At 29.1% G+C, this 24,093-nt stretch overlaps 3 protein-coding genes across 4 annotated transcripts in view; all 3 read left to right on the plus strand.

The window, feature by feature from the left end:
• The window catches only part of LOC106688619 (putative leucine-rich repeat-containing protein DDB_G0290503), an 11,648-nt gene extending 4,448 nt beyond the window's left edge, over window positions 1–7,200 (plus strand). The window contains exons 3-5 of the mRNA XM_024358246.2: window positions 4,026–4,169; window positions 6,384–6,532; window positions 7,087–7,200. Of these exons, the coding sequence (XP_024214014.2) occupies window positions 4,026–4,169; window positions 6,384–6,532; window positions 7,087–7,126 (333 nt within the window). The 3' untranslated portion in view covers window positions 7,127–7,200. The remainder of the gene's footprint in view (window positions 1–4,025; window positions 4,170–6,383; window positions 6,533–7,086) is intronic.
• A 2,430-nt stretch (window positions 7,201–9,630) lies between these two features.
• The window catches only part of Nrx-IV (neurexin-4), a 34,491-nt gene continuing 20,028 nt past the window's right edge, over window positions 9,631–24,093 (plus strand). The window contains exons 1-8 of one of the 2 annotated variants that reach the window (XM_014433170.3): window positions 9,631–9,792; window positions 10,227–10,322; window positions 16,299–16,495; window positions 18,676–18,817; window positions 18,898–19,101; window positions 19,187–19,353; window positions 20,605–20,790; window positions 23,184–23,345. In XM_014433170.3, coding sequence (XP_014288656.1) covers window positions 9,729–9,792; window positions 10,227–10,322; window positions 16,299–16,495; window positions 18,676–18,817; window positions 18,898–19,101; window positions 19,187–19,353; window positions 20,605–20,790; window positions 23,184–23,345 — 1,218 coding nt within the window. In that variant the 5' untranslated portion in view covers window positions 9,631–9,728. Of the gene's footprint in view, window positions 9,793–10,226; window positions 10,323–13,876; window positions 14,074–16,298; window positions 16,496–18,675; window positions 18,818–18,897; window positions 19,102–19,186; window positions 19,354–20,604; window positions 20,791–23,183; window positions 23,346–24,093 lie in introns of both variants that reach the window. The other variant, XM_014433169.3, reaches the window with a different exon arrangement.
• Window positions 10,223–13,450, plus strand: LOC112210062 (L-aminoadipate-semialdehyde dehydrogenase-phosphopantetheinyl transferase). The gene is made up of 2 exons (XM_024358236.2): window positions 10,223–10,322; window positions 10,459–13,450. Exon 2 carries the CDS (start codon window positions 10,611–10,613, stop codon window positions 11,439–11,441), a length of 831 nt encoding a protein of 276 aa, XP_024214004.1. The 5' UTR covers window positions 10,223–10,322; window positions 10,459–10,610; the 3' UTR covers window positions 11,442–13,450.

A 24,093-nucleotide genomic window follows, 5' to 3' on the forward strand; every position in this document is an offset into this window, starting at 1 on the left:
ACAGTAGTAAAGCCAATATACCAATGTAATTTCATTCTGCTATCTAAAAATTTGTAAACGCTCGCCAGATAAAAATCTCACTATATGAACCATGTAATTATTCTTAGGGGACATATGTCCCAGAATAAAGTTATTTTTTCATTTCATTTCATAAGTAACAGTGATTCTGTCTTTTATGTCAGCTATTAATAAGGAAGTTGATTTCTTTCCCGTTTTTTTTTTTTTTGTACTAATAATCATCCTTATTTTTTTCAATTTCTCGTATCATATAATAGCATTTTATCGCAAGTTCTCTTTAGTACCTGCAATCACCATGTGATCAACAGGGGTTCTTCAGAAACAAGGAGGTAGATCCGTTTTAGCATTTTTTTCAGTTCGACTGTATTCCAATTTTAAAAAATTTCACTTTCTTATTATGAAAAAAATATAAAATAACAATAAATAAATAAAAATAAAAAAAATAACTCTGGTCTTTAGTTCCAATATATTGAGCTAGTTAGCAGCACCTCAGCTTGACTTAGTGGTGCAAGAAGGATGTAGCTCCTTATAGGTCTGATAACAATGACAATGACAATATCAGATGTTATCACTTATGTGACTGTTTTTACCACATTGAATCTAAAGTTTGTATTTATCGAATTATCTCTCAAACTGAATTAAAAATTTTTTTTATTAATCTACTACAACTTTGTACAATGGAGCTACCTCATTATTGCACCAATGCTCATAATAACACATAAAAGGGGTATTCATGATGTTTAGTTTAACATGTTAAATGGAAAAACTCATGTTAAATAGAGAAATAATTCCTTGCTTTACCATGTTAAAATGATATAACATTTAACATGGTTGAGAGTCTGTTACTAGGTCTATAACATTTAACATGGTTGAGAGTCTGTTACTAGGTCTGTTAAATGGAGAATGACGTCATGCAACAGGCCAGCTGAGCTCGTCACCATTTTGTTTGTTGTTTTAGGTTACTTGCTGGTCGTTTGTGTTAGTATTGTTTTGGATGTTTTTATAACTAATAAAGCAATGGATGACGATAATAATAATATAATGACAGTTGTCAATTAGCTCATCTTGATTCTCTTCCTCACAAGTTAGAGGATCAACAAGACGCTCAGTGACCAAACATTCACATAATTTCCTCTTTTCACTCACTTTAGGCCTATTACAATAAATTACTTTAATAAAAACTTAAAAGTAAAGAATAACAAGAAGTGTTGGACGGAAAGGTTATAAAACAAGTAGCTCAGAAATCTGCTAGGAGCTCTTATGCATTTAACATATAACATTTAACATGGTAACATATTTTAATCAATACACCAATGCGCTATCTTAAAATCCTTAGCATCTTCTATTTTTGCAACCCTGAAAACCAAAAAATGGTCCCTAGTATTGTAGAAATCCTATAAGTTACATTAAATCATGAAAGTTATATTAAATCATGACAAAAGCATGTGATCTTAAAATTGATGGCATTTCTAATTTCTATACATTCAAAAACAAAGGGACCTTAATATGTTAGAAATCCAACAGTTGATAAAGAAAAATAAATTGTATGGGACCAAACAATATTTAAATTGATAGATCATTATTTGAATCTTGGAAAACATGTAAAGGGACCCTAATATGTTAGAAATTCAAAAAGTTAAAATAAATCAATACTTGAGCATGCCATCTTAAAATCGATAACATCTTCATTTTCTGCAGATAATAAAATATATAAAGGGATTTCCAAATATTAATTATCCAGAAGCTGAAATAATTCAATCTCGGGCACAGGATCTTAAAATTAACAGCATTTTCATTTTCTGCACCTCCAAAAATATTTAGAGACCCTACCATGTTTGAAAATGGACAAAATTGGAAATCAGATATATAGTGAACAGAGTTAACACTGAAATTTATTTGAAAAGACATTTTTTTTTAACAGCTGTTCAATAATTTGTATCTGGTAATCTTTTTAAATAAAAATAATCACAAAATAGTAATGGTTTAACTTTAAAAAATAAAAATTCTGGCATAACAGTTATCCATAAATTTTAAAAATAAAAATTATTTTGAAGTCTATTGAATAAATTAATAACGTTTCGGGTCCTGTTTACAGTATATTAGAATTTGTATCCATGTTTTTAAATAGTATTTTAAGTATATTCTGATGGTAATCTGTTGTAGAAAATAGGTTTTATTATTTTGTTTGTGAAATAAAATGGTGGATGGCAAACTGCTCTGGAATGGGATAGCTTTGCATCCCTTGGGGCTAGAACAGTCTGTCATGGCGTGTATAAGCAAGAACACACTCTTGTCTTTGTTTATAAAATCCTCCTTAAATTTCAGAACAAATCCATTTACCAGCTCATACAACTGCAAATCTCCTGGAATATTTCAGAAGTTCATTTGAAACATAGCTAAATTATCTATAAGTTTGGGAAATAAGTCCTTTCAGTTTTTTTATTCATGTTTTGTTTCTAAAATGTCACATTTTTCTGATGCTATTAATCCCAACAGAGGATTGTTTATCTATTTTTAATGTGTAAACAGTTATGTCTGTTGTCACTTGTTAAGATTAGGTCAATATTGTGTTTGTAATCCAGCTGAGAAGATGGATGGAAATATTGAGCATATTTTGCTTTATTGCTTCAGAAAAGGAAAGTGAGCTGCAGAGGCACATAAAAAATATGTGAGGTCTATGGGGATAATGCCTTAACAAAGAGCACATGCCAAAATTGGTTTGCCAATTTTCAAGAAGGGAATTTTGACATAAACGATGCACTGCAACCTGGTTGCCCACAAGAAATTAAAAACATTGATTTTAAGGTGATACTGAATCAAAATCCAACCCAATCAATACTAGACATTGTAGAGGTCCTCGACGTATCATATACAAGCATAGAAAATCATTTGCGGAAGCTCGGCTACATTTATAGGCTTGATGTTTGGGTCCCCCGCTCTATGTCCGAAGCCAACTTGGCAATACGCATTACCATTTACAATTCACTGCAGAAACGTCGAGAAAATGATCCATTTCTTAAAAGACTTGTGACAGGGGATGAAAAGTGGATTGTGTATGATAATGTGGTGCACCCAAAAAAGATAATGCTTTCTGTATGGTGGGAATTCAAGGGTGTGATTTTTTATGTGATCATGACAAGGCTAGGTCTCACACTTCATTAGTCACCCGCAATAAATTGTTAGCCCTTGTATGGGATCTTTTACCCCACCCTCTCTATTCCCAGGACCTTGCTCCTAGTGACTACCACTTATTTCGGTCTCTACAAAATTCCTCAAGTGGAAAACGGTTTGAAAACAAACAGGGTGTCAGGGAGCACCTTGATCGCTTTTTCGCTGATAAACCACAGACATTCTATGAACATGGTATTATTCAGCAGTTGGAGAGATGGGGTAAGGTCATCGGGTATAAGGAATATAATGGACATTACATTGTACATTAAAATAAATATTATGTGCAAAATATACTTAGTTTTCTTTCATCCCAAAAAAACTGGAAGGACTTATTTGCCAATCCTATACAAAGTTAAACTTTAACAAAAAAAAATCTGAATCTATTATAGACTATCTATTATTAGACTTTAGATTCAATGTGGTAAGAAAAGTCATGTGATTGAACAAACTAGAAATTATTTTATCTGACCAATAAAGAGGTGGCTCCTGGAGCTATGGTCGAGGTGCTGCTAACCAGCACAAATCTTTATAGAATACATTTGTACTTTTCAAACCCCTCAATTTGCCAATTCAGCCTCATGAGGGCAATAGAGTAGCTGTTTGAACAAATCTAGTCTTGAATAGAAATTTTATTCAGCAAGGAAATATATATGGTTGACCTTTGCTTGTCTCTGTTTCAACTATCATTATTGCTACCTTGAGTCGATGGGGCATGTCTCTTGCCTGAGCCTGTGCAAGAGATTTTTTATTTATTTACTCAAGTCTGTTAAATGCATGTGTTTTTAAATTGAAGTGAAGTTAACTAATTGTTATAAAAAACAATGGTTTTATTTTAGATTTCATCACTGCAAGAAGAACTAGGTGCTGCTCTCAATAAACTTGAAGATAATCGGCTGAAGAATGAAGTTGCATGCTTAAATGCATATGCTCAAACTGAAAGTCTTCCTATACAAATATCTGGTCAAAGCGGTATTGTTCAGGTGATCAAATTTATATTTTAATTTTTTTAACTATTTCTGGCTTTCTCGACTTATATGAGTTTTATACAGCTGGCTGTTGTTTTATTTTTTTTTTGCTAATTATGACTTTGAAATATCTCTTTCTCACACATTTGGTTCAGTTTTATATAATATATTCAAAGTGAGTAATGAGAATAGGCATTTTTGTTTCCTTTGATAAAAACTTGCTGACAATCTGTTTCTCTTTTACATAATCGATTTTAATAGTAATAATAATAATAATATTCTTTATTCATTCTGGTATTGATCCCTTAGAATAATATACAGGCACCAAAATCAGACTTTCAAGCCTTAGAGTAAAATACAAAATGAAATTATAAAATGTCAAAATATTATAAAATAATGAATTTGAAAAGATAAAAATGAACAAAAATTATTAAATGATTTATAAAATAAGAATAGAACAAATAAAATAAAACCATATGTCATATCATGAAACATATGATGACTAACACTTCTGGTAATAAATAAAAAGAAAAAAAAATCAAATACATTTAAACTAAAAATAATAAATGAAAAGATAGAATTTCTGATAATATATATACAAGTAGAAACAAAAACATTAAATACAGAAAATATATACACCTTATTTGAAACTTTCAATAGTTATTCTTCCGGAATTGGGTGGATGCAAGGTAGTCGAAGATACGGGATTTGAAGATTGGAAGGGTATTAGAACTACGAATAAAGGAGGGAATACAATTACATAGGGAAGAGGAACAGATGAGGAAAGATCTACTAAAGGCTGCGGTTTGATGGGCAGTCACATATAAGTCTAAGGCCGTGAGTGGGTATTGCAGGAGTGCACTGAGAATTTAAATTGAAGGATATCAGAGATGTACGATTGACAGCAGGATATAACTAGGTAGAGGAAGGAAGCAAGAAAATATTTAACTCTTCATAAAATTGGGTGACAGAGGCGTCCCTGGGGACCCCAAATATACAGGCGAAATGAATCGTACAAAGCAATTATTAAACCATTTTAATTTTGTATCAAGGTCCCCAGAGACACCCACGTAAACCACATAGCAATAATCAAAGTGGAGGAATATTAAGGAAGTAACCAGGAGCCTACAGTTTTCAAAAGGAAGTAAACAACAAAGGTAATTTAAATGCTTTAGGATGGAGAAGATACAACGGAAAATATCGGAGACGTGGTTTTTCCAGGAAATAGCTGGGTCTATAGTGACACCAAGGTTGTTTTTAACATTTGGATGGAATTGTATTGGATTGTTGTTTAGTAATAAGGTTGGAAAATGAGGAATAGTTTTCAGGAGGTGATTGGGTCCTATTATGATTGCCTTAGTCTAAGCTTGTTTTCTTGTGCCCAGTGGACTAACATGATTCAAGTTTTCATGAAACTTCTCTGTGGCAACTAATAGATCAGAAGATGGGAAGGAAAGGAAAATTTGGAAATCATCAGCATACAAATGTTTTACTAAAAAAAATTTTAATAAATTTCCTTTACATAATATATTTTTAAACATAAATCTCTTCTTTTAATGCATTGTAGATAATGAGTGCACTCTGCATTCATACATTGCAACTGTTTTGGATTGATGGTTGCCAGTTGTTAAGTTATAAACCAGTTGGAATGGTTTAGAATTAAATAATTAAGTGATCTTGGCAGGAAGTAGCTGTAGGAATTCATGAACTAGAGGATCAGATTGAGATAAGTATGAAATCAGTTGTATGGAATCATTTTTCATAGTCGCAATTGTGTTGTAGTTTGAAATTACACTGAACCTTCAAGTGTTCATCACATGTATATTTTGTTGTCAAAATGAGTGACCTAGGACTAAGTTTAAGATTTGTCAGAGAGGTTGAGAAGCTCAAAGAAACTTATCATTATAAATTTCTTGTGTATTCAAGAAAAAATTAATGAATTATAATTCAAAAGAGGTTGTGGTATGGTTGTTTACATATTTCTTCTCTCTTCAGTTTTATGGATTCCAATAATTAAGCTACATAAATTACAATGCTAATTTCATTATTAAATATTATTGTTTTTTCCTTTGTTATATTATCATTTAGAAAAAAATATATATTAATTTGATGTTAACTACTGTTATACTTATTACGTTTGATTTATATTTTAAGATTATGTTTAGTGTCATGTATACAATTAAATTATTGAACCATAACTTTTAATTTTTTGTTTTTCTATAATTTTAGTCTTTTAAAATCAAAGAGCAAGAGGAAAGAATTCAAAAATTTGAAAAAGAAAATTTGGTATTAAAGCGTATGTGTCAAAGTCGCCAACAAACTATCCAGGAGCTGAAATCTAAATTAGAAAGTGTATCCAGGCCTCAGAAAACACAAAGGTAAAAAAATATTCAATATTTTCCTTTTCTAAGGTAAGTTTAAAAGATGCAAGTAGCAATTTACAAAACATTTAAAATATATTAACACAAAACAGTGACAATGGGATCATTGGTGTAATGAAAAGGTAGTTAAATTTATTTATGAATATTATTATTTTTATCTAAAACTTAACTACAACTCCTGGAACCATAAAATGCTTCTTGTATATGCGTTATGACAGCATGGTTACATAATTTTATGTGGTTATATCATTTATTCAAACAGTTTAGATGTTTATATCATCTTAGATTTAGTTAGTTTAGAGTCCAAATATTGGCTTTTACTGTTAGATTAATAATAACACTTCTTTATTTAGAAAATGTTTCATAACCTGTAGCTGTATTTTAATTATTATCCTTATTTATCTAAGAATTGTCATTCCACAATTCTCTGTTCTGTTAGTATATGTTTATATTTGTAGTATTTATCAAGAATATGAATGATATTATTATTTTACCATAGTGGTATTATTTTATTCAAAGAATATATAATCATTAGAATATATTTTCCACAGGAATGTTCTTGAAGAAGTTCAGAATCACCAGACCTCCTAGGCTATTGGATCACATGTACTATGTAAATTTGTACTTTTCTGTAAATATTGGAATGAAAATATTTTAGTAACTGATGATTGAATTTTATTAACTTCATTTAGTTTTATATTGTGCACATTAATATATGTTGTTAAATATAATATTAAAAGTAATGTAATTTATTCAGCATTTTAGAGTTGTATCTATGTAAATATTTGTATATTGCACTTAATCTGTATCTAATGTGATCTAGTAGTAGCTATGCTATGTTAAAACTGTTCAATGTTTTGACTTCACAATAAATGATGTTATATAGTTCTAACTCTTTAGTAAATACTTATTTCCCCCCTTTAATATACTTAGAATTTACTTCATTTTATTTTTAAAGGAAAATCTAGCTTAAAACTATTCAGTATTGTTCTATCTTGCATATTGCAATAGGACCTAATATTTTGCTGTTTTTATCCCAAGTATTCTATCCTGTCATCTTCATCCCTCTCTCCCTTGTATCCATATTTCAGACATGGCTTCTTCCTTTTCTTTGATTACCCAGTTAGGGTTTCTTTTAGGATCCTAGTGACATTCTTGTAACATACCTGTATATATTACCACTATTTTAAACTAATTACACCTTTTTATTTTTATGATAAAAAAGAAAATAATTAAAGGAATCGACATAGGATTCAAACCAGAGTGGGGCAAAAATTAGTTGTGATAAAACTATAGTTAATATTGTCATGTATATAATGTTTACTAAGCAGCAATTAATTAAATCTATGTTTATTAATTAACCATTAATAAATTAACATAGTATCCATGACAATTTTAGCAATTCTGACTCAAACAATTTAGTATTTATTTAGATGCCTTATATTAATACATACTTCATTTCTATGTCATAAAATAATAATATAGGAAAAGATTTATTGGTGTATCAGTTCTAACTGCAAGGGTCAATGTTTTATTTTATTTTTTCTGTAATAAGTTACAAAAATTATCTTATTGAATTCAATATTAAAAAGTATCTCATGCTGTTATTATTCTAGAAGGAGTATATTTACAGCATCAAGTCAGTTTCCATATGAGAGTTGAAAAGCAGTGATATAGAATAAGTGATGTGCTCTTAACAGTTCTCTGTCTCAGCTGATGTGCTGGACAGTGTTTGTCAAAAGGTACCAAAGTTTGCCCAGTATTGGTTAAGTTGTGAGTATTTTGCTCATGCTTGGAGACAAAAAATCCTATATTATTTTCTTTTCTTTATTTTTTATTGACATTTGGACTGTTTACTACTATTTCTTAGACCTATAAAAGAAGGAATTTAGTTTCTGAGTTAAAAATTGGATTAGCTGATGCATATAAAAGTATTGAGGAGTATTTTCAAGATGGATGGAACTATTGATGGATTAAAAATAATATCTTGCACGTTTGAGTGTAAATTCCAATGCAAAAATTGTTGTTTGTATCTTCACTAATATTGGTCCAATTAAGATTTTTGTAGACACTTTTATTATCTTTCAAACGAGCAAGGACGATTTTCTGGGAAACTATAGTTTTTTTCCAAAAACTTAGTGAAAAGTGAACGAGTTTCATGGAAATTCCAAATACTTTTAAAAAAGTTATCTTAGATAAGAATGGTTCGATTTCGATTTTATTTGATGTTTTTTGGCGATTTAATCCAAATCGCTGCTATTTCTAGCAAATGTTGATTTCTCAGAGAAAACTTTTTTACATCTGTGGGGTTCCTCTCACAATTTTCAGAAGAACCAATCGCAAAACCGGATTCGAGATTCTCTATTATAGACAAGCAGAATCTAGACTAGTTAGTTGGAATGGATATTCGCAATGCTCATTTCAGATTTGGCACTTCGTTGAACTCGCTGAGGGTCTGTCAAATTATTGTCAAAAACTGAATGCCCTACTCTCGGAGATGCAAATGAGTTCTGCATATCAAAAACGTTTTGTAGAAGGCCTTGTAATGAAGGCTTGTAAACATTCTTATTATCTCTCCATCATCTATTAAATAAAAATAATTAAGAATAAACAGTTCCTTATAAACACAGTTTATTTGTGTCTTTTATTCCGTGAGTAGACTGGGGAGCCGGTTGAATTTTGCGTTCCACTTTCACTACTTTGAATTCTAACTTTTCTGGACAAGAAAATGATTCCTTTAAAATTCTAGATTGTTTCGTTTTTGAAATTTATCTATAATAATTCACCCCTGTGATTTCGTACCACTATTAACTATTATTTGATTATTATGTTGAATTCACATTACAGTAAATCGTGCAACTCTATCGATAAAAATATTGTAAAATGAAATTTTTTGGTATCTTGTAAAGTAGAATTTCTTCATTTAGGACTATCTGTAATTTCGTATTTTTAAATATCAGTAATTCGTTCGGTTAATTAAATAGAACTTCTACCAAATAATAAACAAACTTCAAAGTAACATTTTGAATTTGTTTTGTAACTTTATAGTGGTAGTTAGATAAAAGGTATGTAGAGTGCGTTTATTGACAGTTAGGTTAGGTTGGGTGGGAATTGTATTACAGATTGTAGTGTTTGGGTTTGGGTGTGATCGTTGAAGTTAGTCATCAACTGAAATGATACTTTAGTTTAAATAATGAATACCAAATACCAGACTCACGCAATATTTTTCGTGATTTCATTTAATTTAGTTTTAGGAGGTAAGTTATTTATTTCTTTATTCGTTAATTTAATCTTATTATATTATATTAGCAACAGATCCAACTTATCTAACAACATTCTATAAATTTAAGCTTAAGTTTAAATTATTTCTCAGGTTGTTTGTTTAAATTATTTGTTTTTCATTATTTCAAGCACATTTATTACTGTTTGCTATAGAAGAATTACTAAACAATTTACATATCCTAAATAAAATCTTTATTTGATACATAGTGCTTTAATTTTAATTTGAACCAATAAAATTAATGAAATAAATTGTTAATCCTAATGTTTTTAAGTGTAATTGCTGCCTGACCCGATTGTAATAAAACGCTACTTATTTCATGACAAGTGACTAATGTGCTTTTTTGTACAATAATTTAAATTGATGGACTTGTTTGATTTAAAACATTAGCAATAACACACTTTGTTACAGATTATTATGAATGTAACGAACCATTGTTGGAAAAAGCTCAGCTTAGTGCAACATCCTCTTTGAGAGAACGGGGGCCAGAAAATGCCAGGCTTGATGGTATTTATTATTTCTGTTTTTCCTTTTTGTAAACATTATTTTATTATTTGTATATAGTTATTATGGAATTAAATATATTTATTCATTTTGTAACATGTTATTTTAATATTTTGGCTACCACTTTGTTTTGCTTCAGGTATGGCATGACATATCAAAGTGAAGGAGGAAAATGAAGTGATAGCCAGGCTTTTGAAGAAATACATGTTATTTAATGAATAATTCTTTATTATTAATAAAAACTTGAACCAGTTTTATCCTGAATAAAGATTTTGTGTTGTGTTATTTACAATGGCAGAAAGAATTAAATCTGTCAGGTGGGTGTTCGATTGTTTTTCATGGAAACCTATACACCCAGAACTGTTAGTATTGTTTTCTGCGGTTCAAGCTGAAGAAAAAGACAGAATTGGAAAATTTGTGTTCATGAAAGATGCTAAGAGTTCTCTGGTTGGAAGATTACTAATGAGAAAATACATCCATAATTCGTTAAGTGTTCAGTGGAATGATATAAAAATACTTAGAGATGTGAATGGAAAGCCCTATTATAATAATGAACATTTTCCTATCAGCTTTAATATATCTCATCAAGGGCGCTATGTAGTTCTTGCTGGAGAATCATCCAGCACCAAGATTGGCATTGATGTAATGGAAAGAGAGTATCGAGGTGGAAAGCCTATTCCAGCATTTTTCAGATTAATGAGAAGCAATTTTTCCTTTGATGAATGGAAAACTATCACAAATTTTAATAATGAAAAAGATCAAGTTCATATGTTCTACAGGTATTGGTGTTTAAAAGAGAGTTATGTAAAAGCTATTGGCGTTGGAATTACAATTGATCTTAAAGATATTGTTTTTAAAATTAATACCACCATGTTGAAGAATGGAGAATATGTTAAAGATACTGAGCTATGGGTAGGAGGGGTTATACAAATGCAGTGGGAATTTCATGAATCATTATTAGATCATAATTACTGCTGTTGTGTGGCCTTGTATAAAGGTTCTGGTCTTATAAATACAATTACTAAATTTAAATTTGTTACAATTGATGATATACTTGAGGATTGTAAGGAGGTTAATCCTCCTGATCCTAAGTTTTGTTCTGAGTTTTTAAAAAAAGAATAATTTTTTGTAGTCGTATTTAATACATAGTCATGGTTAATATGTCATTTAATATGTCACTTGTTAATTCTATAAATGTAATGGTAAATTAATATAATATTAAATGTTGTCATAATGTATTAAATGCTGTCATAATATTTTTCATTGCATGTGTAGGGGCTATAGATTCAAATGGAATATCTCCATTCCCCTTTCATTTGCTTTGTAACTGTCACTGATTGGTGTAAGTATTGATCTGATGGTGTTTCTACCTATATTTTCTGTTAATAGAAATATTGTTCTTAAAGAATAATGGAAACATATAAACTTTTTTAGGGTTCTGATCTGTTTAATTTAATAATACTTTACTATTTTCAATAAGTTAGTTACTTTTGTAGTACTTATTAAATTAATGGTAAATTGTGTTTTATTTATGATGAGTCCCAGAATTTTATGGTCTCATTTTAAGGGCATGTGGGTTCCTCTTTCTAATTTAAATAAAATTAATATTATTTCTTTAAAATGTTTTATTTCTTATATTTGTTTCACATTATATGTGTATAAATTATGTTTGGTTGTACTTTATGGGAAAGTGAAGATTGCTCAGAATGAATTGTGACTTTGCCATAACATACAATCAACCACAACCTATGAAAAAGAAGACACATTGCTCTGCCACTTATACCACTTATCTACGCAGAAGACTTTAAGACCAGATTTAGAATGCCTTAGGCAAAACAGTGGGTTTGCCTAACCCTGTTACTTTTCCTTCTTCTTATTTGTCTTTTGAGCCCCAAAATTAAGTGTTGTTTTTGGTGAATTTTCACTATCAAATACAAAATAAAAAATGGAAACAACATGTAGAAGTAAATCAGCATAATGGTAATTTCAAGCCTTATTCTTAAAATTTCAATTAGCTTCTGTGATTTGTACCATATTCCTTCCTTATTAGGATGAAAAAATTATTTTTCATAAGGAGATAAGATATTTTTTCAAACCTAATGTATTCCCCAGGAGTCTTGGGTTTAATCCAGAAATAATAGTTTTTTTAATTATTAATGGGCGACATGCAGTTGTTTATAAAAAATAGTAATAAAAACATATTACAATTTTTTTTTTAACCCTAGTGATATTTGAAAATTTCCATTAATATTGTCTATGATACTTATAAACTTATTTCAAGAATGTTGTTGATAGTATCCTTGATGTATGCACTGTTCAGTTCCAAGTGAATAACTAATCGTTAAATGGCTTTGTTGCTATATGGAGCAAATAACAGTAAATTAATTTGTCAACCTTTTATGAATAATACATGTTATTCATCTGGTAGATTTTCTTTTTATTTCCCCATCATAACAGTTGTACTGATTTTGATGTATGGGATATGCATAGAGTATATCAGAGAGACCAGCTATGTTTAGTTTATTGAATAAGGCTTTATATGCAAAAAATCAAGTATTTTTTATGTTATCCTTATGTTTCATGCATAATGTAGATGAGGATACTTTGTTTATGTAGTCTACTTCAGGGTAACTAGATTCAACTTTTTATTTTTCATCAGATCTGTTCTTCACTCAAACAGTTTTGTTTAAAGCTTGTTAAGTCATAACATAGTTTTTCTGTAGTCGATACATTATTTCTTCATATTTTCTACAAAAAATCAATATTTTACTAAATAATAAACAAAAATGCTGAAAAATTACTAAAAACTGAAAAGGTGTTATTTCAATGATGAAAGCTCTCCTATATTTCTCGAGTAATGATTAGCACTTGTGTTTTAAATAGACAATCATCAAAATACTTCTAAATCTGAATGATCCTTTCCAAAGTAAGAAAATTTTGAACAAAAGGTAAGTCAAATTGCTTGAATGTTTTATAGACAACCTGTGATCCTTAGTTGACGTAAATATTATGCCTGTTACCAATCATTGAAATTGATGAAAAATGTTAAAAATTACTAGCGGACATAAGATATTCTGCTAAGATTTGTCTTTGTATACTAATGTAGATATTTTGAAAACTGAGTAATTGGATTAAATTAATGAGTATTGATAAATGTGAGTTATTATTTATAAACTAAAACCTTGGTTTCTCTAATATTTATTTGGATAAACAAAATATGATTTATACAAAAGAATGTGAAAATTTATATACATTAGTGAAACCTCTAAAAAACTGATCACAAGAATTTACAATTGGAAGAATAGTAAAATCATCATTGTGGCACAATTATAAGGTGTGGGACATATTTGTATTTAATATGACATATAAAAGATACTTGTACCATTGCAGAGGAATTCTTATATTGACCTTTTCTAAACATTCAGGATGTTGTCGAAATAGTTCATAACTGTAAGTTTTTCCTTCATTTTGTCTGTAACTTTAAAAAATGTTCCCAATTAATGCAGAATTGAAATGATGGTTTGGAAGTAAAAGAAATCATTAGTATATTGTTATAGAGGGTAGTGCCTGGACAGCAAGGGATTCTGATTTTGACCAAGCTTTGGTAGTTGATCTGGGCGAAGTAAGGAAAATAACTGGTATAAGCACTCAAGGTCGCCCACATTCAATGGAGTTCACTCGAGAATATACTATCAGCTATGGATCAAATGGTCTTGACTATGCACAGTACAAGGAACCAAGTGGAAACATCAAGGTGATTCCCACTATAGTGAAAAGACAGGAACTCATTACTAACAGTGCATTTTAAATTAATTCTATTTTCACTGCATTACTTACCCACTCTGCTTAACTAACAAACACTTATAATTACCTCAGCTTTATGAAAAGCATGTGCTTAAGCACATGAAGTTTTTAGATGGATGGTATGGATTTGAATTATCATTTTTAAATGGAGTGATAATGTATGTAAAAGCGATACTATATAGAAATAGTGTCATTGGTTTTAGGTACTTACTCTGAAAATATGTAATGTTGGTTTTAAATTTTATTTTAGGAGATTTCATTTTTGCTGAAAATATGATTTTAATTTATTTTTCATTATATTTAATTCCTTTGATTTCCATATTAACCTGTGTTCAGTGTTATGATTGTTTGGAATATTACTAATTATTTGAATCAAAAATAATATATTTATTTATGTTAATCACAGAACATGGAAAGGAGTTCCTCACTATGTTCTGTGATATCAGTACACTGCTGAATACTACGTTTTATTATGTTTGCTGTTGGTAATTTATGGTACATCAACTTCATGCTTCTCTGAAGTTGATTTTTTGGAGTATATTGAAAATTGTTTATTTTTTAATTGTAAAGAAAACTAAACCAAAGAAAAATGCATTATTTAAATTTGTATTAGAAAATCAGAAATAGAAAGGAATAAGATATATTAATTTTGTAAACATTTTCTCTTTGCTGCATTTCACAATAATTATTTTTATTAGTAAATAAGATATATATATTTTTCTTTGTTGGTTCAGTTTTATCCAGCCTTCCTCACTTTGTCAAATGATATATTTATATAAAAAAAATTCTAAGGTATTTTACTTTTCTCAAGATATGACACCAAAATATATTTGCTAATATACTGTTCCTTGTTATTTGGGAAAAATATTAGTGTTTGAAAGACTTTATCTTGTAAAATATTGAAGATCAAGAGTTCTGTTCAATTAGGGTTCAAATTTACTCAAAAAAGATTTTAATACTTTATTTTCGCATGGTAGGTACTTTTTATGATACTAAGCTCTGAATCAAAAATAAGCAAAATTATTTGTTGTTTTCTTGAATAAAATGAACTTTCTGTGGTGCACATTTGAAATGGTGCAATACCTACTTTTCAAGGACATTTACTCTTCCTGCTGTTTAGTCTAGGTAAAGAATTGAATTATTTTCTTTGGGAAACTGCGCATTAGCTGTTGAAAAAATACTCTCCAGTATATACATTCTCCACAGTTTTCTAAAAAAAAAAACAACATAATTTTGAAGGGAGTATATAGAAAAAACCAGACATTTTTACTTCTGAATATAAGAAACTTCAAACAGAAAAAAATTGAAATCCATTTATTGTAAATGGGTTTCAAGGTATAAACCTAAATATTCTGGACATCATTATTAAAATGAATACAGGATTCCTTTAAAAATCCAAGATATATATCTCCCTATACATATTTACATACCAACATTTATGCAATTTAATCCTTTAGATTTTATTGGTTTACATAGCTAAGCTACTTTAAAAGTTATTGACTGTAAACCTAAAAATATATGGCAGACATTTTTAAAAAATTGCCCTATTAGGACTAGATATTATCTAAATATCCATAAGGACTGGTAAATCTTTTACTATCATCATTTTAAAAGAAAAGTTATATCAGAATATATTGAAAGAAATTAGTTTAAAATTACTTGTTGGTTGACTTGCAATTTTATTAGATTAATAGAATCATGAGATAGTCCTGTTTCTGTTTTTTGTTTTTTTTGGAACTTGGGATGTACACAGCTCATAACTTGTCAGATTCCCTAATTGTTTCTACTCAATTGTTTTAGAGATTTATTTGATTGAAATTCTTAAATTTCTAAAAATAAAATTTGAATCATTTATATGTTGTTAGGTTATTAAGGTTTAATATATATGTAATTAGATTTCATAATACATTTTTATTATTTCACCAATGTCACCCTTACATTTAATACGATTATATTGAATCCTAAAAATCATGCAGAAGTGTACTAAAACATTTTTCATCATTGTTAGCAGCTTCGATTATTAATTAGATTGATGTATCAAAAAATTGAAGGTGAAGGTAGTTTTGAATTTTTAGCAACTTGATTAGTGGAATGCGGTTAATTACATAGCTGATTTCAAAAAGCTGAGGTATTTATTATTCATTATGCACTTGCTTTATTAACAAAGTGGTGTAGGTGATTCAGCGTGGAGTCCAAATGGGGATACATACTATCAGATGTTGACGGTAAACTTTGGAGAACGAAAGCAGGTCCATTGGTTGTCAACGCAAGGAAGAGCTAGCACTTCTGAGTTTGTTACTGAATATATTGTTCAGCACTCAGATGATGGCCTTCAGTGGAAAACAGTTTCAGATCCTAGTGGACAAGCAGAGGTATTGAAATATCGTACTGTACAGTAATATGTTTTACAATATTTTCTGGCCAGTGTGTTTTTTTAATTATTTGTGTTATTTGCTTAAATTATCCTTCTAATTAATTATTAATCATTCATTCTTCATATTCTAATAAAATTTAATATGCTTGCATGAAACTAACCTTGTTACTTATGATTTTTTTTATTTTGAATGATAATTTTAAAATAAAATTGTTAGAAGTAATGATTTTAAGAAAATTATATGGATATTTTTCTTTAGGCTGATTATTATTTTGGTTAAGAATATGTCATTTCTATATTAAAAATTATTCAGTTTATTTCAAAATATGAATTTTACTGAGTCAAATAAATATTATTAATAAACATGTATAATAAAAATTTAACTTATCTATATGAGTTATCCCCATTATAATTTTCTGTAAGTGAATATTTCGACTTTAGATAAAATACTCCTTAGTTATTGCATTATAATAAATTATATTGGAAAGTTTATTTAAAATTAATATTATTAAAAGAAATATTGTTGAAAATAATATTTTTAGTTTTAAATGAGTTATGAATAAATTCTCAGGGTACAATTATAAGTTATTAGCAGAAGTTATAATTTAAAAGATAAAATAAAACATTCATATACAAGAAAACCAAGATATATTGATTTAGTCTTGTGGAAAATTTATATCTTATTTTAATACATATGAAATTTATACTACTTGGTTGTTATTTTACAAAAAATACTAATTGAATATTGTTGTTATACTTCATTTAATTTAATTTCTTGATCATCTTCAGTATATAGTGTCTTATCCCAGCTCTGAGAAATTCTGGCAGTATGGTAACTTAGATTTTTCGTGGTGCGCCTGCACTTTAAAACTCTTAATATCAGGCTGTTATTTCTTGCAATATCCAATCGAATTGTTTACTCTACCGTAGCCTATACTCAACTATGACCATGTAGCTTGTATGTGTACTATACAAAAAAGTAGTTCCTTATTTTAATTATGTTTTAATCATTCTTGTTCATTAATTTTGAAACTTGCATTTCAAATTTTAGTTTTCATAAAATTCATTTTTAAGTTGGTTAAATTCATTCAATCAAAATATTTTAATATATGCCATTTTTTGGCACTTAAAACAGACTTTTACTTTTTTTTTCCTCTTTTGATTTTAATATCATTTTTACTTAAAAAAGTTTTCAAGACAAAGTATAAGTAAATTATTACATGTAATTATAGAATATTATGTGTTTGCGAATCCGGTCATGTCCAAGTATATTTGACGTTTGACTGTAGAACTTTTGATTATTAGGTTTTTCGATATGGCAAAGCTTATTAGTAATATTTCTTTATTACTATATTCATACAAACTTTCTTTGGATAATATACTTCTTCCCTTCCAATTTTTGCGTTTGCATCTCCTAATATTATTTTCATAGAGCTTCGCAGTAATTTATCGTAAACTCCCTCTAATTTATCATAGAATTCACATTTAATCTCTTCATCACTGTCTTCAGTCGGAGAATGAATGTTAATCAGAGAAATTTTAAACCAACACCCCTGAAATATTGGATAATGATATCCTATCACTAAAAAATTTGACCTCCCTCAACACGAAAAGCAAACTATTCCTAATAAGAATTCCAGTATCTAACAAATAATTACTACTCCTCCCATACCAATTAGTGTACTTCCCTTCCTTTAACGAGCCCTCAGGTTTTCGGCACCTGAAGGTTTTCGAAAATAAAGTATTACACAAAATATTCGGACTGAAAAAGGATGAATTACTGGAAGAATTTAGAAAATTACACAACACTGAATTAAGGGATCTACACCCCATAAATATAATTCAAGTTATAGCATTGGGGCGTATAAGATAGGTGTGTAAGATTGTAGGGCTTAGTAACGAGCAGATCCCTAAAATGTTAATAAAAACTGAAACGATGGGCAAACGTCCGAGGGGTAGACCGAAACGTAGATGGGTGGATTGCGTTAAAACTGATTTAGTAGAATTGGGTTTGGAGTGGCATCACTGGAAGGATGTATGCAGAGAGCGTTTAGTGAAATCAGTATCAAACCTTCGGGTTCGTTAGGCCTTCATTATTATTAGTATTAATTATAGAATATTAATGAACTTAATTATAATTAAACTTTACCCTTAAAATATGTATATTTTTCTATATAGATGTTCAAAGGAAATGATGATGGTGATAATACCAGAAGAAATACTTTTGAAGGACCTATTATTGCTCAATGGATAAGAATCAATCCAACACGTTGGCAAGATCGTATATCTCTAAGACTTGAACTTTATGGCTGTGACTATGGTACTTAAAATTTAAACAATTGTTAAGTTATTTAAATTTTGTTATTTTTCATTTTGTAATGGTCAAAAAACTGTTAACAGTGGCTGAAAATATGTTTTTTAATGGTACCTCTCTGGTTAAGTGGGATCTTAAATCAGGACCTATTTCGGCAACAAGAGAGTCAATAAGGTTTCGGCTTAAGACATCAAATGCAGACGGTGTTCTGCTATACAGCAGAGGCTCTCAAGGAGATTTTATTGCTTTACAACTACGGCAAAACCGACTTATTTTTAATATTGATTTAGGTATTAAATTTTAAATTATACTTAATTAAGCATTTTAAATTTGTACATATCATAGTATATTTCTTTTTATATATTTACTTTGAAGGTTCTGGATTGACCACAAGTTTATCTGTGGGTAGTCTTCTTGATGATAATTTATGGCATGACGTAGTAATATCCCGTAATAGGAGGGATATAGTTTTCTCAGTTGACAGGGTCATGATTAATGGTAGAGTCAGAGGAGAGTTTAATCGTCTTGATCTCAATCGTGAGGTGAATAATTTTATTTATTATTATTAGGCCTTTAATTTTAGTAAATTATATATAATAACTTATTTCACCCTGTACCCCTTTTACAGCAAAAAAAAAAAAAAAATCACTGAACATCCCTGAAATTTTTCTTTTTAATTGAATAAAACAAAAAATGTAAACATTTTTTATGCACGTATTGCACTATCAATGCAACCAACATTCTAATATTTTTACTTTATATTAAAAGTCATTTTTGCTCAAAAATTAGCATAAATGAACAATTGTTATGCACTCCATTTTCTCAAGATTTAGAATTTTGAGTTATGTTTGAGTATTGTATTGAGGGTGCAGTATATATCATTAAAATTTTGAGTGTAAACATTTGTATAATATATTAATAGCTAACAAGTCATATTGCGTTAGTGAAAAAAAAAAAAAAAATAGAATTCTTATTTTGACTTAAATAATACAATGAAATTAGTAATCGTTGAATGCTGATACCTCATATCTGTAGACAAGGCAGATGAGTGTGAAAAATAGATTGTAATTGTATCTAGTATCTGATGATTAATGATCATAGGACTTTTGTGGTCATAACTCATTATGACTAAAACAGAACAGTAAAGAAACTGGAAAAAAAAAAACTAATCTAAAAATGATTTTTTGACCTTTAATTGTTTTTTAAATGTTTTTCTGTCCCTATATGTGTTTTGTTTTTTTAAAATAATGTGCACTATTTTCTCTCTTGAAATTTTCTATTTTTTACAAAAGGAAACTTTATCTGTTAATTTTTTTCTTTTATTAGTTATGTGGACGAAACAAAACTTTAATATCTAGAACCCAGACACACAATTTGTGTAGACCATTGTAATAAATTAGAAACTATTATTAGAAATTGATGCAACTCATTCATGGGTTGAGTCAGAGACTGAACATTGGTAAAGTAAGGACTGAACAATGAACTTATTATATTAGATGGGAAATAAGCTGGTTTTGGCTCCCCTGTTATTGTAACATAACTGAGCTTGGTCTTCTTTCCCCTGAAGCCTTTTTGATTTACGGCCACCTTAATCACAACAATGAACTTTACAACTGCTTCCAAATTCTGACTATATTTAATCGTTAATGTGCATTGTGTGTGAGTTTGACAATATTTCAAAATTAATTCTTGAAAAAAGTTGTCATTCACTATTAAGTCTACATAAAAAAAATCACTTCTTTATACTTTATTTTATTCTGTCACTAATCCTATAATGTGATTATTTTTTCCAGATGTACATAGGAGGGGTCCCGAATATTCAAGATGGATTAGTGGTAAATCAGAATTTTACTGGCTGTCTAGAAAATCTGTACTTTAATGGTACTAACATTTTAAGTGAAGTTAGATCTGCGTATGATACAGGAGATGATTGGTTATTAATGAAATACAAAAAAGTCAATACTATGTACTCCTGTCCTGTGAGTATCTGAATCATACAATTTTTTTGTGGGATATTGATATAACAGTACTAGTAAAAATTTAATGGTTGGCTTCTTTTATTTAATTACTTGATATTTTATGTAACGTGGTTTGCATTATTAATCAGCAGCTCTTGAAATTGAGTTCAGTAGAACCTTAAACCATATCTGTTACTGTACTTATAAACTGTTACTTTATGGTGACATCTTAAGCTAGCAGTTAGCAATAATTAACTGATTCAGTTGTAGATCTTAAAATTTAGCTGTAGATCTTAAGATTGAACTGTAGATCTCAAAATATTATTTCACCTGTAGATATAAGCCCGCAAGTTGAGCAAAGTAAAAACTTAGTAAATAATTTCTATAAAAATAAGAAAAGGTATGTATAATTATTATACCTACTCATATTATTAGTGTTACAAAAAAGAAGTCATATACGAGGGCTGTCCAGAAAGTAATATACATTTTGAAATAAACAATTTACAAATTAAAAAACTCAAAGTTTATTATATACATTTACATACGTGTTTTGTGCAACTTAAACACCGTATATCTATTTCCCTGGCAACATTAGGGGTTTATTTAATAAGGATAATTTTTAGAACTCTTGGGGGAGGAGGATAGGGGAAAAAGAACTCCCAAAAAACAATAAACAAAATTTTCCAAAAATTTTTGATCGCAAATTTTCAACTTAAGAGGTCGTAGAAATTAAAAATTCTTAGAGTTCTAGTAGCTCCTATATGGGATTTAAAGTTGCTAATAAAAAAAAGAAACATTTATGTTGTTGAATACAAAAAAATGCCAATTAAACATTATGCAAGATTTTTGTGCAACTTCGCAGCCGCTTATCTTTTTTGCAGGCAACATTAGGGATTTATTTAATAAGGATAATTTTTAGAAGTTTGGGGGGGGGGGAACAGAACTCCCAAAAAACGAAGAAAAAAATTTCCAAAAATTTTTGATCGCGAATTTTCCATCTGAGAAATCATATAAATTTTTTTTTTTCATTTTTTGGGAGTTCTGATGGCCCTCCCACGAGTTCTAAAAATGTATCCTTATTAAATAAATCCTTAATGTTGCCTGCAGAAAAGATAAATGGCTGCGAAGTTGCACAAAAATCTTGTGTAATATTTAATTGGTATTTTTTTGTATTAAACAACATAAATAATTCTCTTTTTTATTAGGAACTTTGAATTTTATATAGGAGCTACTAGAACTCTAAGAATTTTAAATTTATACAATTTCTCAGGTGGAGAATTCGTTATCAAAAATTTTTGGAAATTTTTTTTTTTGTTTTTTGGGAGTTCTGTTGCCCCTCCCCCAAAAAAGTTTTTAAAATTATCCTTATATAATAAATCTCTAATGTTGCCTGCAAAAAAGATAAGCGGCTGCAAAGTTGCACAAAAATCTCATGTGATGTTTAATTGGTATTTTTTTATATTAAACAACATAAATAATTCTTTTTTTTATTAGAAACTTTAAATCCTATATAGGAGCTACTAGAACTTTAAGAATTTTTAATTTCTACGACCTCTGAAGTCGAAAATTTGCGATCAAAAATTTTTTTAATCGTTTTTTGGGAACTCTGTAGGCCCCCCTAAGAGTTCTAAAAATTATTCTTACTAAATAAATCCCTAATGTTGCCAGGAAAGTGGATATACGGTGTTAAAGTTGCACAAAATATGTATTTTACGCGCGCGCATTTGACCGGTATTATTGATGTTTTAAACATGAGAACTATTCCTATAAATCATCGAAAACTCTAGGACTCTTATGGATACTACTAGAACTAAAAAAAAAAATTGAAATATTTCAATGATGGGGGGCCAACTTCACAGAGGTGGCCATCTGTAGCCAATGGAGTTAAGGCGTGTTACTTTGCAACCTTGTTACTGCACTATTGCGGGTTCAAATAGAGCTGGTGAGGGAGAGTTCACTTTTATTTTGTGGCAGTCCTATGAAATTAAAACTTGACCCGCCATCATGGTTAGTATGGGGTGGCAACTTGTAGACTGGATATTATATTTAAAATTCTAAATGAACTCTTAACATTTTTCTTTTAATCCATACTCTGCTTCTTTTGTGCTCCTCAGGATTTCTTATTCTACTATTCTTTGTTTTGTCTTTATTTATAGATATATTTTATATTATAAAGCTTTATGCTTTATGTGAAACTTAAGGTTGTAGGTTTGTTCATTTCCATCTTTAGCAGAGGTGATTTTCAATAATGTATGCCAAAAAATTAAAATTTGCATGACTCATTCTTCTGTTAGTATACACAATTTTAGTTTCAGATTAACAAATGTTGAACCATAAAGATTATATTGTAAATAAATATAAATTATTATTTCTTTTGTTCTATTATTGACTGGTGTTTTTAAATTCCTTTTCAGGATCCTCCTGTTGTTCCAGTTACATTTTTAACTTCTAATTCCTATGCTAAGTTGAAAGGATATGAAGGAATTTCAGCTTTCAATGTTTCTCTTGGCTTTAGAACGTATGAAGGCAATGGTCTCCTTCTGTACCATAAATTTACTTCGCGTGGATATGTTAAGGTATGATGTTTATTTTTAAAAATTTAATTTTTACATTGAAATGCTTCATATTAAATTGAACTATTTCAAATATGGTTTTAGTTATAGAGAATCTCTTCAGACAAATGAAGCTTTCTGATTCTTACCTGTGATAGATAGTGTATTATATTTCAGACATATTTGTTATTATTATCTTAGATTTATTATAATTTTTAAAAAGTTAAATTGAAATGTTAGTGCTAAAATTGAATTTTGTTTAATTACTTTTTTCTGTTAGCTTCTCATTTGTTTTTTCACTGTATATTTTTTGTTACTCAAAAATAAAATCAGTCATATAAAATGAATGTTAGGATTTTTTATTTGTAAGAGTAGGATGTAGGAATATTATTAGTAAAACTAACTGCTGTATCTGCTTTGTTCCTTTCATATTCCCTAGAAAATGGAGTTAATCTTAAAGTTCTTTCAAGGTTAATGGCAGAAATTCAATTAACTCTTTTTACTCCTGCACAAAATTAGCATTTAATTTCCTCATTATTACTTATACTTTAACTGATCTTATCCTGGTTTTAATAGCTTCCTTCCAGTCTATCTGACAAAAAAAAACGAGTTAACTGTCAATTGATGAATTTATAGACTCCTAGTTCCTAAACCAATTGTTACTTTAAAAGATCGATAAATTTTCATAACATATTTGACAATGTATATGTCCCTTTCTAAGGCCTGCCATACACTATGCGATTGCCTGCAGGCCGTCGCCTCAACAGGCGAT

The sequence above is a fragment of the Halyomorpha halys genome, unplaced genomic scaffold (genome assembly GCF_000696795.3).
Source record: "Halyomorpha halys isolate HHAL.00 unplaced genomic scaffold, Hhal_1.1 Scaffold1164.1, whole genome shotgun sequence".
In the NCBI taxonomy this organism is placed as follows: Eukaryota; Metazoa; Arthropoda; class Insecta; order Hemiptera; family Pentatomidae; genus Halyomorpha; species Halyomorpha halys.

Coding starts and splice junctions, on each gene's coding strand:
- LOC112210062 (XM_024358236.2), top strand. CDS start 10,611: ATGGCAGAAAGAATTAAATCTGTCAGGTGGGTGTTCGATTGTTTTTCA.